Source organism: Electrona antarctica, assembly GCF_951216825.1.
Source record: "Electrona antarctica genome assembly, chromosome: 23".
Taxonomy (NCBI): Eukaryota; Metazoa; Chordata; class Actinopteri; order Myctophiformes; family Myctophidae; genus Electrona; species Electrona antarctica.
The window spans coordinates 19,963,983-19,983,041 of NC_136804.1; the positions used below are offsets into that span (position 1 = coordinate 19,963,983).

Sequence of the window (19,059 nt, forward strand, 5' to 3'; positions counted from 1 at the left end):
ACCTTTAAAACATATTTTTAATTCCCATTTCTGCTAGGCAGCAAGCTGTATATGGTTTGACTAATATGTTTTACAGTAGGATAAATTCTCTCCACTGCAAAAGTGAAACGGAAGTGCGGTCGAGGCAGGACAACCGGGGGAGGTGGGACATGCGCTTTACCCCCAGATCATTTTCAGAGCTTCCGTGCTCCAGACTGTATGACGGAAAGCATTTTAAAACTGTGGCAGAATCGCGAGACTATACTAAATGCCTAAATTATAAATTGTGTTTCTCAAAGTGCATGGTCCAAGGACTCACAGGGTTCCTTAAGTGGGTTGCAAATGATGGACAGGTCAATTACAGGTCTGTAACTCTGACACTGTACAAATTTGCACAATTATTTGCACTGCATACAGGGGCTCAACAGGTTTTTTTGTGGTGCACCTCAACCATCAGAAAAGAGCAGCGGAAGAACCACAGGGGGAAAATATATATATATATATATATAAGTTTGGTGTGTTTAAGTAATCAGAAAACATATAAAGCCTTAATGTAACGTTCAAATGGTCCGTTTTGACCTTGAATGGGAGGGAGCAGCCATTCTATCTGCTTCGGTTCTAGATTACAGACCCTCCCCCACTCTCTCGCTCTCTCTCCCGCTTTCTCTCTAACACACACACGCAGACACGCAGACACACACACACACACACAGTCACACACTGACACACACACACACACACACACAGTCACACACACACGGACACGCACACACGGACACACACACACACACACACGGTCACACGGACCAAGCCACACCTTAGTGTTTGCAGCAGGGGATCCATCATCCATCTGATTTACCTTACTTGAACTGTGCAGACAGGAATGCAAAGCTCTACAGCCACTAGAAATATTAAAGGTCTTATTATTGTTGCTACTGGGACCAATTCAAGATGGGAAAAATAAACGGCTGTCTCAAATGCCTTTTTATCTTCTTCAACGTGTTGTTTGTGGTGAGTATAGAAGCAATTTATTAGTATTATTGTATTACTGTTAATACAATAGGTCCTTAGTGTAGTGCATGAAAAAGCATGAATATAATATAAAAAAACGCCTAATTTGTTTTTTTGATTCCTGTTTATTAGATCTGTATCCATTTTTCATAACAATCTACATTTGTATTAATTTTTTTAGTTAATTCAACGTCAAACTTCAAATGTAAAAAAATATACCTGCACAATAAAATCCATTTGACTTGATAAGTCACTACAGATGAGGGAAATGATCACTGAGGATTTTAGTGTGTGGTTTTGGGTTTCAGTGTGCGTGAGCACAAACCAGGTTGTTGACATACTAAAATGTACTCTGAGACTGAACTGAGATCAGTTGGCGTTTTAAGGGCAGTCAGGGATGGATTAACCCCCACGAGGGCCCCTGGGCCCGTACATTTTCTTGTTTTTATCAACTTTTTTACCTAAATTTAACAAAATCAACGGCCAATGAAGTGCCCCAGGAGCTCTTTTCAGGGCCTCAAACCCAATACTGCGTGGTCCAATTTCCCCGAAGGGCCCCTGAGAGCCAAGGGCTCTTGGGCCACAGCCCCAAAAATATTTTCAGATGTTCATTGGCCAAATGCATATTATTTCGGGGGTCCTTGACATGAAAAAGTTTGAGAACTGCTGGTTTAATTAAATCAATGTCTTGAAGTTATGCAGACTTTTTGAAAATAATTAGTTGTCATGATTAAATCCATTTCAAAGTCTAAAACCAGAAATCTATGAATTTAAAGTTTATTTAATATTTTGATAAAAGAGAAGAAATATGTGTTTTTGGGGGTTGATACCGTGATAAGACATGTAAAGCAGAGAGACAGCAGACCCATACATTATTTCCCATACCTCTTTAGTTCAAAAGGGTTTTACACACCATAAAGGTCACATTCCCGACATCCCAACCAATGCCTGAGGGCAGAGATAATAGGGTGCGTGCGTGTGTGCGTGTGCATCACATGCATGCGTGAGTGTCTTCCTGCATGCATGTCTACATAATATAAATAAAATTCACGTAATAACATGTTATTGAGGAATAACTGGTAATTACAGAGTGATTTAGAGTAATTTCTTGCCGATGGCTAATCTTCTCCATGTAAAGAGTAAAGACAAACAATCAACCTCTTTGACTTCATGGACCCTGGTGAACTTTCTGCTAAAATAGAAGATCTACAAGCTCACATCGCGCCGCAATGAGTTTGAAGATTGGTATAGAGATTTTGTGTAGTGGGGAAATATAATCTTTGCTTCTGGGGTCCCTGGGACAAAACTTTGAGGATCCTTGACCTGAAAAAGTTTACGGACCACTGATGTAACATAGGCCTACGTATCGGAAAACTGTTTTTAGACTCGGCCTCGGGTCTTAATGGGTTAAATGGTTATTGTTTTGAGAAACGATCCCAAAAAGGTTTCACCATCAGAGCCTACCACTGTAAACAAATTAATTTACCAGCTCATTGTTTACTCTTTGCGGCCGGTCAAACAGCGACACCCACTGCTTGCTTCCAAAACTGCCGGTGGCAGCAAACAATTCCTGTGGAAAACTATCTTACCATTAAGGCGAGTCAGGTAAGGTAAGGCAGGGCAAGTTTATTAGAATAGGTGCATTTCAACAACAGGGCATTTCAAAGTGCTTTACACAAAACATTAAAGGAGATTGCGCCTCACTAATGTTGTTCAATAGCCTGCTGCACTATGCAGAAGAACAAACAGGAGGTCCCATGTTTCTGCTGCTATACCCCTGATGAGGCCCCATGGTCTCTGAAGCCTGGCTTCACTTGTGATCCGATGCCCTTCAGGTCTATAACACTTCTAACACTCAAAAGAGAGCATTGTGCTCAAATTGCTTTCTGAAATGGCCTTCCAATTTGCAAAGACTGCCATTGGGTTTTTGCAACAAAATATAGGCTACAATGCAGCTTTATTTAGAGTGTGATTTTGCTGACAGTAAAGCAGTGCTACTCAAACTGTCCATGTCAAGGACCCGCAAATTAATATTTATTTGCATTTGTTAAACTGTTTCAAAAACATGCATCTTTAATTATTTTGTAGATCATCTATTTGATGATCGCCGATCTACAAAAGTAATCATGTGCGTAATGATGTGTGATGATGTGTGCGTGGTGATGATCTGACTCTTGCTGTCTCATTGGATAGCTCCTTGGAATCCTGGTAGTCGTGGCAGCTGTGAAGGTCCAGCAGTTTGCTGATGTGGTAAGGTCACGCTCACGTCAGACCACGCCCACCCGCGCACACTACACTCACTATAAACACCACAAAAAAGTATGTGCAGTATTTGTGTAAATGAAATGTACTTAATTACTTTCCACCACTGGATCACACCCACTATAAGTAGATCATGAGTCGACCCAGTCACTTTCCATTGTACTTTAGAGGAGCACTACATTTAAGCAATGTACAATTTTGAGGTATTTGTATTTCAAGTAAGTAATTCCAATTTCCAATACTTTTACCTCTACTCCACTACATCTCAGAGGGAAATATTGTACTTTTACTACATGACAATTATTTGAAAACTTGAGTTACTTTGTAGATTTTGATTATCATTACAAAACAACTTCAGCCCTATATACATTTTGACCATTTGAAAATAGCAGATCTACAAGCTCACAATGTGTCACGATGCGATGCATTGTGAGCTTGTAGATTTGCTATTTTCAAAAGATTTTTATACATTTGAAAACATGAAAGAGTATTTCTATGCAGTATTGATACTTTTGCTTAAGTAAAACAATTGAGTACTTTTTCCACCACTGCATTTAAGAAGCTGTGTGTATGTGCGTGTGTGTGCGTGTGCGTGTGCGTGTGCGTGTGCGTGTGTGCGTGTGCAGCTGAGTCTTCTAGGCCTTCCCTCTGGCTGGACTGCCTGGTTATGGTTGTTTGCTATCGGAATGCTTCTCATCTCCGTGTTTGGAATCGTCGCTGGATGTCTAGAAAGAGAGATAGTCCTTAAAGTGGTGAGTATAAAAGAAGAAAGAACCACAGTGGTTGTCACACGTTTTCATGTCAAGAACCCCCCCCCCCCCCCCCCCCCCCTAACCTGACTCCGCCAGATGGGGCAGCAGAGAGTACACTGGGTTCCCCCCTCCTGTTGGGGAACCCAGTGTACTCTCTGCTGCCCCATCTGGCGGAGTCAGGTTACCCCCCCCCCCCCCTAAATGAACATGTAGGCTATTTGGCCTGCGGACCCCATCTGAAAACATGTTGTGCCAGTGGCTCCACATACAGGATTTGTGTTGTAGTAATGTTTCAAAAATATTAAGATTAAGGTGTTTTGAAAATAGCAGATGTAAGCTCACTTGTCGATCTGCAACTTTTAAGTAGTCGATGTATAGGGATTAAAGTTGTTAAACTGATTTTTGCTGGGGACATCTCCCTGGAACCCCCTCAAGGCCACCTAAGCTTTTGAGATTTTCATGTGCGGGCCACGACAAGCTCATAGCACGTCACTTCGTGCCGCGCTATGAGCTTGTAGATCTGCTATTTTGGAAAACCGTGCATTTCTTTTGCAAATCTTTGTATTATTTTTACATTTCTAACTAAAATCTTTGCCTCCCGGGGCCTCCCTCCCAGTTGTTTCTGATTTCTATTTGTATTTGATTTATTTAACTAAAATCTTTTCCTCCCAGGGTCTCTTGAACAAAAATGTGGGGGTGGGACCCACGGCCAAATACATATAGTTTTGGGGGTCCTTGACATGAAAAATGTTGAGAACCACTGATATACTGTAGGGTGTAGAACATATAGGCTATATTTCAGAAAACTGTTTTGTAAAATCTGGGAATAAATGTCTTACCAAGAATTTTCTTCACCAATGTGTTTGTAAAGGTGTCTACTAACATATCCCACATTGGTTTATATTCAACCACCCTAGGGGAATTTTTGGCAGCTGCTGAAAGTTGGAGTACCATACAACCATTGTAAGGCAACATGTTCTAAATTTCATTATGCTTTAAGTAGCATGTGACGTGTCAAACTAGGGGGTTTTCATCATTCTGAATCCATTCCAAGCATTCGTTTTGCATGAAAAACACTCCTTGGGCTTAAAAAGGCCATAGCCGTCATCACAAATGTGATGAAGTCAGCACATTTGGGCATATTTGGGCAAGTGGCTATGGCCAAACTAGGGGGACTATGGCCAGACTAGGGGGTTTTCATGATTCTGAATCCATTCCAAGCATTAGCTTTGCACGAAAAACACTCCTTGGGCTTAAAAAGGCCATAGCCGTCATCACAAATGTGATGAGGTCAGCACATTTGGGCACATTTGGGCAAGTGTCTATGGCCGTTTGACACGTCACATGCTATTTAAAGCATAATGAAATTTAGAACATTTTGCCATACATTGGCTGTTGTCTTGATGGTATACCCCAACTTTCAGAAGCTGTCAAACATTCCCCTAGGGTGGTTGAATATAAACCAATGTGGGATATGTTAGTAGACACCTTTACAAACACATTGGTGAAGAAAATTCTTGGTAAGAAATGTATTCCCAGATTATACTGATAATACTGATAATATTCCCTGACTATCATGTCTTAATGGGTTAACCGTTAATGGATGTCATATCTACAGTTTGCAGGGATCATGATACTTGGTGTCTTAATCATGCTGATCATTGGAATCATCATTGCTGCCAAACGAAACCAGGTAATTTCCTGTCTGTCTGCCTGGCAGATCTACAAGCTCACAACATCCCACTATGTGTCACATTGGGAGCTGCCTTGTAGCCTTGTATCTGCAATGAAATATTGCCAAAGACTAAAACTATGGATGATCTTATTTTGATTTAATAAACACACAATAGGTTTTCTGTTATAGCTTTGTGCAAAGGCTAATTTTTTATTTTATTTCAGTTGGCTAAAATGTTTTTCCAATTCTAGTTTCAGTTATTTTGTTAGCTTTCGTTAACCATAGTAACCCTGGTTATAAATCCCCCTGCTCTCTTGTCTGTCTGTCTGTCTGTCTGTCTGTCTGTCTGTCTGTCTGTCTGTCTGTCTGTCTGTCTGTCTGTCTGTCTGTCTGTCTGTCTGTCTGTCTGTCTGTCTGTCTGTCTGTGTCTCTCTCTCTAACCGTCTGTTGTATTATATAGAAATTTCACGAAATACCTTTCGTTTATGGGTAGGTTTCCTTCAAAACCTAGCTGCAGAACATTATTTTATGTACTCCCAGGACAGAAAATTCTAGAATTTTCGCTGTCCTGGGCTCTAAGGGTGACGTAGGAAGCCACGCCTATCCCGTATAGATACCTGCGTGGCTACGTCAGCCCTCATTCAACTTTTCTTCTGCTAAGCTGCGAGAACGAACTTTAACATTCCAGTGTGTGCAGGGTAATATATCTCGCAAACTCGGCCGAGAGATTAATTCTTTAGGACCGTGAGATCTCTGGCACACTCTCGAAGCAAACAGAAGGATACTTCTCGAGAAAAAAAGCCGAACTTCGACACAAGTGAGTTCTAGGCAACTTGTTGCTACGCTAGCTTGTCGGAAAAACAGCTCGCGCCTCTTTTTCTCTCTCGCTAAAGCTAGCGTTTGTTAGCTTAAAGCTATCGATAGTTAGCTTAGCGCTACTAGGCAGATACGCCTGTGGTCTACTATTACACGCCACGAGGAAGATAAACCTGTGGCTGTTAAGCACCCGGACTCCTCTCTCTACAAGCAACCATGTCGCTGACGAGGGAGACCCAGCCCGGGGAAAGACGCCATCGACGACAGCCGGTGCCCGCCGACTGTCAAGAAGGCCCCAAACAAAAGACGTGCTCCACCTGGGGATGCGGGAACACGATGTCGGGCAAAGACGGGCATGACGAGTGCATGTATTGTCTCGGCCTCACCCACACCCGTGAGTCCATGGAGGAAATCGGTCCCGTTTGCCTCCATTGTGAGGAAATGGACGACGACGTCCTAAACAACAGGCTCGGACGTGTCCAAAGGTATTATGACAACTTTGCCGCCCACGGACTCCGAGAGAGGAGCCCCACTCCTCCCCCGCGACGAGCTCGCATACAAGTCCCGCCAAAGGGACAACGAGCTACCCCGAGACAGAGGCTCGACTACTCGGGCAACAGAGCCCCAACCGGAGCCTCTTCTTCAAGAGCAGCACCTGCCGGCGCTAGCCGAGACAGGTACGCTACTTCAGCCTCTGCAACCAGGGCTCACGAGGCCACTGATTACGAGGCTCATGGCGCGAGGCCAAGGGATACCTTCGCACCGCGCCGCTCTTCCCCAGCTCCACGTGCTCGACAACACGTCGTGCAGGCCACCATTGAGTGCCCGCCCAGACATACAGCTAGACGCAGACAGCCTGCTGTTGCACCCAGCTATATGGTGGACCGCCTGGACCCTTCCCCAGACCGCGCAATGTCTCCCGGTGGGGAGCATTGGACTACCAGGGAGGAAGGGGAGCTTCGTGATGACGAGCTCCCTTCCTTCCAGGAGCAACTCCAGGACTACCACGTCCTGGACGAGGCCTACGCGGACGAGCGAGATGGCCATGATGACCTCTCCCCCGGGGACTACGTCAGCACCACTCGTCGCCCCTTCGACGACCTGGATGCCATGGAAATACAGGAGCACCAGCAAGCCAGGGCTCCTGTCCCCCCGCCTCCTGTACCCCCCATGGATGACTCCAATATTTACGAGATATACAGGAAGGCTAGTGCACGTTGTAACCACACATGGCCTAAGTCAACTGTCAAGGTACTACCATGGGAAGGCAGGACTGATGAGTCCGCCCCCCCCCCTGCACCTAGAAGACAGAAGCTCCCTATGGCACAGGGCTTCGAGGAGGCCATGATGCACGCCTGGGACGAACCCCTCCTGAAGGTGGATTTTCCCAAGGCCAGCGCCAAGGGGCCCAACGACATACCAGATAAACAAACCCTCGCCATAGACTTCATGCCAGCTATGGACAAGGCTATAGCGGCCTACCTGGCCAACCCTGCAGCTCCTAGAGTGGATCACCACGTAAAGGAACCGCAGCTCCTGTCCAGCAGCGTGAGGGAAGCCTCAAAACTGAACAAGTGGCAGTATGCACACATGTCATTCGTGGCGAAGGCCCTCAATGCAGGAGCACTTCTCCAGGGTTCCATGAAGAGCCTCCTCATTGAGATGGGACAGAAGTCCATTAAAGTCCAGCTAGCGGAACTGCCAGAAGACCTGGCCGAGTTACGCCGCTTGAATCACGAGATGGCCACCCTCCAGAGGGACTCCACTCTCCACAACGCCAAGGCAATGGCATGTTCCATCCTCCAGGAGAGATGGCGTTGGGTCGATCAGACCAGCGCCATCTCCCTGGAGACAAAGAAAGAGTTTGTGGCTGGAAATATCCACCCAGACAGTATGTTTAAGGACGCTCTGGCCAAAATGTCAGAGACCATCCAACAGCTCGAGTCCTCCACCAAGACGATGAAGGCGCTCGAACCGCTGGCCAACCAGGCCGCCCCGGTAGGCCGCCCCAAGGCTAAGAAGGCACCCTGGAAGGCCAAGACCGATGACAAACCCAGGTCCCAGGACCGGAGCGGAGATAGACAGCGACAGCCTGCAGGCCGAGGCAGAGCAGACCGCCGCACCTCTCCGCCGCCCTACAAGGCCAGGAGCGCTCCCAGAGGCCGAGGCCAGGGGAAGCGCAAATGACCTGCCCGGGCCGGGTCATCTTCCCCACCACACTCAGAGTTCAAGGCCAGAGGTGGGGATCACAGATCTCACCTCAGAGCCTGCGCTGAAGCGCTTAAGGGGGCCTGTACACAGTGCTGTGAGCACCGTTGTACAGACCCCCAAAATTGTTATGTGCAATTCACATGTGTATGTTTTTCCACGTTGTTCAATAAAGAAAACAAAAAAACAAAAAACACAAAAAACAATAAAACCAACTCTGAAGGGCATAGGCCCAGTGGGAAAGATGTCCAAAAACTCCACGCCAATTTTTTCCAAACTCAATACCGAAAAAATTCACTAGAGGGAGACATTTCACACAAAGTAAGTCTTCCCCTAGGCAGGCCATGCACCACGCTGACAAGCACAGGGAACCCTTTGTCACGTCATCTGTCACAATGGCGGATATCCGGGGCTTCCCCGTGGATAATCCGTACAATTCAGACAGGATACAGGCTTCAGTTCGCCTCGAAACCGCCCACTTCCAGGAAAATTATTTTCTCAGAAGCGAGCGGGCAAAAGGCCGCCATTCTGCAAGAGGAAATCAATTCATTAATGCAGAAAGGCGCCATCACAGAGGTGGCCCTCGACCAATCAATGAACGGTTTTTACTCCCGCTATTTCTTGGTAAAGAAAAAGGGGGGCGGACTCCGTCCCATTCTAGACCTGAGGGCATTGAATCGTCACTTAAAAAAGCTGCGATTCAAAATGCTTACTCCACCAGTCCTCCTACGCCTAATTCGCGAAGGGGACTGGTTTACGTCGATAGACCTGCAAGACGCATATTTCCACATTCCGATTTACCCGCCGCACAGAAAATTTCTGCGCTTCGGGTTCAGAGGAAAAGTGTACGAGTACACAGTCCTTCCCTTCGGAATGTCACTGAGTCCCAGAGTCTTCATAAAGTGCACCGCGGCAGCTATCGCTCCGCTCCGACAGCAAGGGATCCGTCTCGCTACATACGTAGACGACTGGATCCTACTTGCAGACTCTCCACGAGAAGCACTGTCGCACACACATCGTGTGCTCAGCCACCTCGACTCGCTTGGGTTTATAATAAACCACGAGAAGAGCATGCTTATGCCAACACAGTCAATAGACTTTATAGGCATAACACTGAACTCAATCTCTTACACGGCCCGCCTGAGCCAAGAGAGAATAGACGCAACACTGCAGTGCGTGACGTCATTCAAAAGGGGACGCTCGATTCCTTTTCATGCATGCCTCCGGATGGCGGGGTTAATGGCCTCTGCGGTCTATTTAATCCGCCTAGCAAGGCTACATATGAGACCTTTCCAACGATGGATAGGCTCTCTACATGTACCAATGCACCGTCGGCACCAGAAGGTAACAGTAACATCACAATGCATACTAGCCCTTCAATGGTGGTCAGACAGGAAAACCCTCTCAGAGGGCGTCCCCATGGGAAAGCCTCTGATCAGGAAAGTCATCACTACAGACGCCAGCATGACAGGCTGGGGAGCCACGATGGAAGGACTCACAGCCAGAGGTTTATGGTCGGGGCCACTACGTGCCCTTCACATAAATTACTTAGAGCTCATGGCAGTCTTCCTCGCCCTGAAACACTTCGAGCAGCGCATCCTGGGTTGCCATGTCCTAGTCAGGACAGACAACACCACGGCCATGTGCTACATCAACAGACAAGGTGGACTCAGGTCCCCTCGTCTTCATCAACTGGCTCAGAAACTGATCCTGTGGTGCAACACACGCGTCCTCTCAATAGTAGCGTGTCACGTCCCAGGTCTTCTGAACACAGGGGCAGACCTGCTGTCCAGAGGACCTCTCCGCTACTCAGACTGGTCACTACACCCTCATGCAGTGGCCCAGGTCTGGAGCAGGTTTGGGAAATCCAAGGTGGATCTCTTTGCCACAGAGGAGAACACGAAGTGTCCCCTCTTCTTCGCAATCAGGGGACCATCAACGTTGGGGCTAGACGCTCTGTCACACCAATGGCCCAAAACCCTTCTCTACGCCTTTCCCCCGCTATCCCTCATCAGCCCCACTCTGGACAGAGTGAGGACTCAGGGTCTGAAGGTGCTCCTAATAGCCCCGTCGTGGGGGGTCTGGAGGTCGGAAATAACCCCTCTCCTCTACGACCAGCCGTGGAGAATTCCCCTTCGAGCGGATCTCCTCTCTCAAGCGAGGGGGGAGATCTTCCACCCTCACCCCCAGGACCTAGACCTATGGGTCTGGCCCGTCAAAGGGTGATGTTGACTGCCGTGGGTCTACCTCCGAACGTGAATCGAAACGATTCAGAAAGGCAGAGCCCAGTCAACAAGGGACCGTTACGACACAGCCTGGCGCGTCTTCGAGCATTGGTGCTCACGAAGACCAGACCAAACAGTCCCCTACCAGGCCTCAGTGATCGACGTCCTGTCATTCCTGCAGGAGCTCCTAGACAGGTGTCTAGGCCTCTCCTCAGTCAAGGTCCATTTGGCGGCAATCTCTGCCTGCCACCCAGGCTTTGATAACCAGACGGTGTGGAAGCACCCGCTGGTAAAACAATTCATGAAGGGTGTACGCAGGGAACATAGGACATGCAGATCCCTCGTTCCCTCGTGGGATTTGTCCCTGGTTCTAAAGGCTCTGGCCACAGCACCCTTTGAACCACTACAAACCGTGAGCCTCAAGCTCCTAACCCTGAAGGTGGCTCTCCTGATCGCACTCACGACAGCAAAAAGGGTCAGCGACCTACATGCGCTCTCGATCTCTCCAGACTGCATGAGGTTCGATGAGGGGTCGACCAAGGTCACCCTAAAGGCAAACCCCGCCTTCATTCCCAAAAATGCTCTCTCAGTGTGTGTGCCAGTGAACCTACAGGCTTTCCATCCCCCGCCGTTCTCCTCTGACGAAGACAGCAGGCTTAATTGCCTCTGCCCAGTCAGAGCTTTACGCATATACGCGGATAGACTGGCTCCCTTCAGACAAGGAAGCCAACTCTTTGTGTCCTGGGGTGCCAGGACCAAAGGAAAGCCCGTCACGAAGGTCACTATCTCTAACTGGATAGTGGAAGCCATCCGTCTGGCCTACACTAGCCAAGGCGTGGATTCCCCTCAAGCCCTGAGGGCCCACTCCACAAGAGGTGTGGCAGCTTCCTGGGCACTCTACAAGGGTGTCTCCATTCAGGAAGTCTGCACAGCAGCAAGCTGGTCTACACCCTCGACTTTCGCCACATACTATAACCTAGATGTGGCAGCGCCTTCGCTAGCGCACGCGGTCTTGGGGGCCGCTGCTCAGTAAAGCATCAGGGCAGCATAGCGCTGCCTCCTGCTCTCCACAAGGACTAGGTTCTGGACCCAAAAGGGTCCGAGCCCCTCCCAAAAGGTTTACCTGGGACCCACTGGAAGTTCAGGTCACGGGAGTTCATAAAGTCCCATAAACGAAAGGTATTTCGTGAAATTTCTATATAATACAACGTTAAAGGTTACTTTAGTAACCACGGTTGTATATATAAATTGAACGAAATACCTTTCGTGGAACGCCCTTCTGTTCTCTAAAGCAGAAGAAAAGTTCCGAATGAGGGCTGACGTAGCCACGCAGGTATCTATACGGGATAGGCGTGGCTTCCTACGTCACCCTTAGAGCCCAGGACAGCGAAAATTCTAGAATTTTCTGTCCTGGGAGTACATAAAATAATGTTCTGCAGCTAGGTTTTGAAGGAAACCTACCCATAAACGAAAGGTATTTCGTTCAATTTATATATACAACCGTGGTTACTAAAGTAACCTTTAACGTTTCTCACTCTATGTTGACAGATGAAGAATTACTTTATGGGTTATTCTGATGATCTGTCCCAGAACTACATGTCAGATGAAGCCTTTAAGGATAAGGTCAAAAGTGATTGGCAGGTTCAGGTAAGTGTAAATGACTCGCTAATATGAATTATTAATAAATGAATTACCTCACACTGAACCAGCGCACATTCCCATTTAGATGTAAAGACAATTTAACCACTTTTCAATCTACAAGCTCACAATGCATCGCAGTGCAACGCGTTGTGAGCTTGCAGGTCGTCTATTTTCGGTGAAGTGGTTTGGTGTAGAAGAACATAAGAGCAGATCAAGTACAGAGCCAAATTAAGGTCAAGTTTTTTAAGTATTGAGGGTTGAAGTCTATCCGTCTGAGTCTGTCCATCTGTCTTCAGTGGAAGTGCTGTGGAGTCGCCAGCTATAAGGACTGGGGAAATGACATCCCAGATACCTGTGAATGCAGGAGCAGCGCCTTCGATTGTATCGACAAGCCAGCGGTAAGTGTGTGTGTGTGTGTGTGTGTGTGTGTGTGTGTGGGGGGGGGGGGGTGGTGGGTTGGTGGGTTTCAATATTATGTTCATGTAATAACTCTTTAGGCTCTGCTTCTGGGGGTTTTGCGGTAATCTCAGATTCTGTGTCAGGCTTGCGCATGCAGATAATCTGTAGTATCACAGGAGTAGAGTCACACCTCCGGCCAAACTCAATGTAATAGCATAACATTTTGAATAATGTTTAAGTGCATTTAATATGTGACATTTTGAGGTACTTTGACGTTACTTGAGTTTTTTCCAAATGTTAAAACAAATATATATTTTGTATTATATATATATATTGCTTTCTTTCAGGATGCCACTGGTCCTGCACGCATCTACAAACAGGTATAATATGATATATGATATGATATAGTACTTTATTGTCAGTTCACACTGAAGACAATTTTTAAAGACATGAAGACAAGAGCAATATCCACACCTACCCCGTAGCTACTACAACTCCTGATTAAGCCTCAAAGTCGACTGGTGAACAAAGGACCTCTTTAGTCTGACTTTATTGTATGCTGGTACACCATATCTCCTTCCTGGAGGTAGCAACCTATATTCTCCATACAATATCACCTCTAATACTAAGCATGTGTTGACAACACATGCTATCAGCTATATATATATATGAGAGAGAGAGAGACATTGTAATTTTTCTTAAAACCTTGAAACATAAATAAGTACCACAGACGAATAACAGTCTAAGTCCACACTATTGATCCATAATATATAAATGATAGATAAGGGTTCAGGACAACGAGGCCTTTTTGTGGAGGGGTCAGTCTGAAATTTGGACTTAGACTGTTTTTCGTCTGTGGTACTCATTATTGTCATTGTGATGCTCATAAATAAGAACTTGTGCTTATTTATTGTGCCAGAACACAATGGATTGATTAATCATTAAAAATAAGCATACTCTGAAAATGCACATCGCCCATGCACCCATCCGATCACTGGTCTGTAACATTGGTTTGGGCCGCTAACACTTGAAATTTCCAAGTGGGCGTTGATCCAGAAAAGGATCCCTAAACCACTGGTTTAAATGGTTTACACAATATAATAATAAAATAATATAATAATAAAATAAAACAATATTGCACAATTTCTTCTTCTTCTTCTTCTTCTTCTTCTTCTTCTTCTTCGAAAAGGAGCATAATAAGCATATGCTTATCTGGTCCTACCACTATTTCAAAATGAACTTAAATCAGGCCTCTATCAAGATTCTATTAGAAACAAAACTGAACAGTACTGAACCATACTGTACCATATTACACTAAGTAACACATCTACATCTTCCACCACTGACTGCCTGGTTTCTTTCTAGTCGTGCGGTACGTCGGCCTGGGACCTCTTTGACTGGCTCTTTAAGATCCCCATGGGCGTGTTCTTCACCCTTGCTTCCACGGCGGTAAGATCTCTTCATCACGTTCAGCTTTACCGTTCTCATTAGTCTTGATGTTACAGGGATACTTTCTTTACCGTTCTCATTAGTCTTGATGTTACAGGGATACTTTCTTTACCGTTCTCATTAGTCTTGATGTTACAGGGATACTTTCTTTACCGTTCTCATTAGTCTTGATGTTACAGGGATACTTTCTTTACCGTTCTCATTAGTCTTGATGTTACAGGGATACTTTCTTTACCGTTCTCATTAGTCTTGATGTTACAGGGATACTTTCTTTACCGTTCTCATTAGTCTTGATGTTACAGGGATACTTTCTTTACCGTTCTCATTAGTCTTGATGTTACAGGGATACTTTCTTTACCGTTCTCATTAGTCTTGATGTTACAGGGATACTTTCTTTACCGTTCTCATTAGTCTTGATGTTACAGGGATACTTTCTTTACCGTTCTCATTAGTCTTGATGTTACAGGGATACTTTCTTTACCGTTCTCATTAGTCTTGATGTTACAGGGATACTTTCTTTACCGTTCTCATTAGTCTTGATGTTACAGGGATACTTTCTTTACCGTTCTCATTAGTCTTGATGTTACAGGGATACTTTCTTTACCGTTCTCATTAGTCTTGATGTTACAGGGATACTTTCTTTACCGTTCTCATTAGTCTTGATGTTACAGGGATACTTTCTTTACCGTTCTCATTAGTCTTGATGTTACAGGGATACTTTCTTTACCGTTCTCATTAGTCTTGATGTTACAGGGATACTTACGGTCAATGTGTCACGTGTTTTTCCTTTTCCTCCAGCTCCTCGGCCTTCTCGTCTCTCTCCTCATGATTCGAATGGTCCGGCGCCACGACGGGGGGACTGGGGGACAGAGCATCGCCATGAAGGGCTCTGGGTACTGAACCCCACCTGAACCCCCCCCCACCCGATGACCCCCTGACCCCTACCTAGCCCCTTAAACCCAACAGGCCAGTCCATGTACCACTCTTGGGGCAGGGGCGCTAGACCCTCCTATGTCCAGCTTTGAAGGTTTGTGTAAACACAAACATTGTGTTAACACAAACATTGAATGCCATTGACAGTGATTGGCCAGCTTTGAGTGTTCGTGTAAATACAAACATTGTGTAAACACAAACATTGAAGGTGAAGGTGAGGACGCAAATTGTGATTGGCCGGAATGATGCATGATGATGTATGATGAGAGCGCCCCTCACTTCACACAGGTGTGATATTGTTTTTGTACTGGGACAAATACACAACGCAAACGCTATACCTATCACATTATGTCGCTTAGGATCACTGCTCGAGAGCAGGGGTGTGAAGCTGCAACTAGGCCTGTGTGACACGTCCGGCCCGCAAAGGACACTTTTCATGAGTGCCAGTGCCAGGCAGAGATGGATGGCCCAGACTGGCTTCATGGTCTTGCGCTTGGTGGATATAACCAGGTTGCAATCTGCAAGTAGGGATGCCGCAATATACGCCCCTGCTCTAGAGACAGAATTTGATGGGTTACCAAATACAAATTTGGAATTAAATGTAGAATTATATGCACTCCAGTATTCTGGTCGAAGGCAATTATCCAATAACAACAATTCTTATCTTGTCATAATCTGAATCTGAATTAGACTTGGAATCAAACAAGCCTGTAAGGAATTGCACAACCATGAACAGACACTAGTTGCAACAGACATTAAATTAAAATTAAAACATTACTAGATGTAAACAGACAAATGACAGACAAATGACAAATAAAAATTGATACAATTTGGTAATTGTATAAATTTTTATGTATTAGAAAATGGTTGATTCTGGCATAATAATAATACTGTAGGTGCCTGGCTGAAATATAAATATATTTAAAATATATAATACTGTATTATTGACAGTTCTTTTACATTGTGGAATTTCCCTGCGAAATATTAATCTTAACTCTTCAATATGGATGGTCTGTGTATAATCCTTGTTTTAAATTCACCACAAATTAATCCACATCAAACCATAATTATTACTAACTGAGAAAAGTCAACAGACATCAACACACCAGAGTATTGTGTGCATGTAAGTGACACCCTGTCAACACGATCACTTCCCAGTAAAGCTTGATTTAAACGTCATTGTACCACGTGCCGTCGCGCGCCGAAAATAGCCGATCTCTACATGCAGATCGGCTATTTTCTGCATAGCAGCTCATTCTGTTGCTGTGTAAGATTCACTGCCAAACCCTGAACCTCTGCGCTCAGATACCTACCCTAAAACCTTACTACTCCTAACAACCCTGCATGGGGAGAGGGATGTTTTAAAATACACACTTAAAAAAAAGCATCTGATGCTACTACGGTATGTAGTAAAAAGTATACATTGATTGGTCTGTATCTACACTATCTATTCTACACTGTCTATCTATACCAGTGGTTCTCAAAGTGGGGTCCAGGGACCCTCAGGGTTCCTTGGGTGGGTTCCAGATGGACCCCCTTCTCAAAGTGGGGTCCAGGGACCCTCAGGGTTCCTTGGGTGGGTTCCAGATGGACCCTTACAGGCCTGTATAACTCTGAGAGAACCATAGACAATATATTTCAGATGTGCCTGGTTTCCGTTCTGCTGTAGATACTGGTCCAAAAGCAAGCGTTCTTTTTTTTAATCAACAAACTGGTATGAAACACTAACTTCAATTGAGGGAGGATTTTGCTGCACCGCAGTAGTGAGGAACCAACCAGATTCGTCCGGAATCTGGCTTGAACCAACCAGGACCGTGTCCATATGCAAATATGGGGCGGGCTTATCACCTGTGATGTACATTGTAAGAGACTTGTTCGTTTTTCACAACAAAGATGAATGCCGCCATAGCGATAAACGATTTAGAAAATATAATCATTCACATCAACCAATTTTTCTGTCTCTCCCTGTTGTTGTTCAATAAGTCTTTACGAGGAATACGAGTAGTATCGTCTGGCTAGCAGGCTAAACGAGCCAGTCCCAACAATGCTTTGTTTACAATTTCACACTGCCAATGCCAGCGCATGTGTGTTACATATAGTGGGCTGTGCTGCTCTGATTAGTTGTAGCTTGTATGTCTGCAATAGTCCGTTTGAATCTTTTTGTAACCGCCCCTTGGGAAAAATCCTAACGCTGAGAAGGACGAGACTAATAACCACGCAGTGATATTGTCTGCCTACGCGAGGCTAATGAAACACAGACATGGAGAGACAGGCAGAGAGAGGAAGACAAAAAAGGGCATTTAACAGAATATTGTAATATGTTTTGATATTGATGATAGCTTTTTTTAATACTACTTTATCATGGTGCATTTTCTGCTTTGCTAGATGGTAGCGCATATGAAGAGTTCTAAAAGACTATACTATCGTTAAGCAACGTTTGCTTCATTGTATCCAAATTATAGAAGGGCGACAAAGCTGATCTATATGCACCTTAACCGCTTATTAATCGTTTTGTATGAACAGGCCTCATGTTTTCGGGAGAAAGCTACAGTATGATCTTAGTCTGAGATGGACGAGAGAGAGAAAGAGAAAGGCGGTGGTAGATTTACACTAAGTTTAGCGCTGGTGTTGCACACCAAAATAGCCGAAAATAGCCTACTGAGTATATATCAAGCCGAGAGAGAGAAGAACCAACATGGCCGACATTGAGCATGTGTTTTTTGCTATTGATTATTTTTGACACGTAAAGTTGTTTGTAAGCACTGTACTGAAAGTTATTTTTTTATTTTGTTTGCAAATAGATGTTTTGTTAGTGTCCATTGTTAGCAAAGTGAATATATGCATGGAAAAACTGAATTAATTTAGGATGTTATTGTTTTATACCGGGACCTCTAGTATTGCTGATTTTATATCCTACCACTACCACAGCCCCTTGCACTGCTAGTTTTCTATCCTATAGTACCATTAGTATGGCTCATATTATATGCTGCCACAACTACTAGGACTGCTGGTTTTCTATCCTGCCAGGACCTATAAGGCCCCATTTACACTGCAGCCAAATCTAGCCTGAATCAGATCTGAGCCACATCCAGTTTGGAATCTGATTTGTTTAAATGAGTCATGTGACATGTTGGACCAATCGGATTTCAATCTCAATGTGGCACAGATCTGATTCAGACTAGATTTGTCTGTCAGTGTAAATGGGGCCTAATACTGCTGGCTTTCTGCAGCTGGTTTTATGTCCTACCAGGACCCTGGTAACGAGCAGTAGGCCTACTAGAGCTCCTGGTATGAACACAAAGAAAGATGTCAAAGTTTGTGGCTATGTTTATCGTGTTTATATTCGGTGTGCATTTTCAAGTTGAAGTCTCAGTGAGGTGCCTGCAATGTTTAATAAACCTGCAACAACAAGATATCCTCTCTGTTGTTTGGTGTACCGGGAATTTGTGTGTGTGTGTGTGTGTGTGTGTGTGGGGGGGGGGGGGGTGGTGTGTGGTTGGGTGGGTGGGTGCATGCGTGGTTGGGTGGGTGGGTGGGTGCGTGCGTGGTTGGGTGGGTGCGTGCGTACATGTTTGTCTCTCCACACCAGATTACAAGTCTATTGCTAAGTCTATTTACAACCCACAGCAGCTGGGAATTCTGCTATTCTTTGAGTGTGTGTGTGCGTGCGTGCGTGTGCGTAAAGGAGATTTAAGAGTGAGACTTCTCT

General features: G+C 45.2%; 1 protein-coding gene across 2 annotated transcripts; it reads left to right on the plus strand.

The window, feature by feature from the left end:
• Positions 1-774: 774 nt before the first annotated feature.
• On the plus strand, positions 775-18,763 carry LOC306916267 (tetraspanin-8-like). 2 transcript variants are annotated; one of them, XR_013788972.1, is made up of 10 exons: positions 775-990; positions 3,184-3,240; positions 3,879-4,004; positions 5,623-5,697; positions 12,477-12,575; positions 12,866-12,967; positions 13,316-13,348; positions 14,334-14,417; positions 15,216-16,857; positions 16,917-18,763. XR_013788972.1 is itself a non-coding variant. In XM_079494090.1 (9 exons), exons 1-9 carry the CDS (start codon positions 931-933, stop codon positions 15,315-15,317), a joined length of 738 nt encoding a protein of 245 aa, XP_079350216.1. In that variant the 5' UTR covers positions 775-930; the 3' UTR covers positions 15,318-18,763. The 2 variants fall into 2 exon arrangements, 1 of the variants encoding a protein (XP_079350216.1); XM_079494090.1 differs by having other exon boundaries at positions 15,216-18,763.
• The last annotated feature ends 296 nt before the right edge of the window (positions 18,764-19,059 follow it).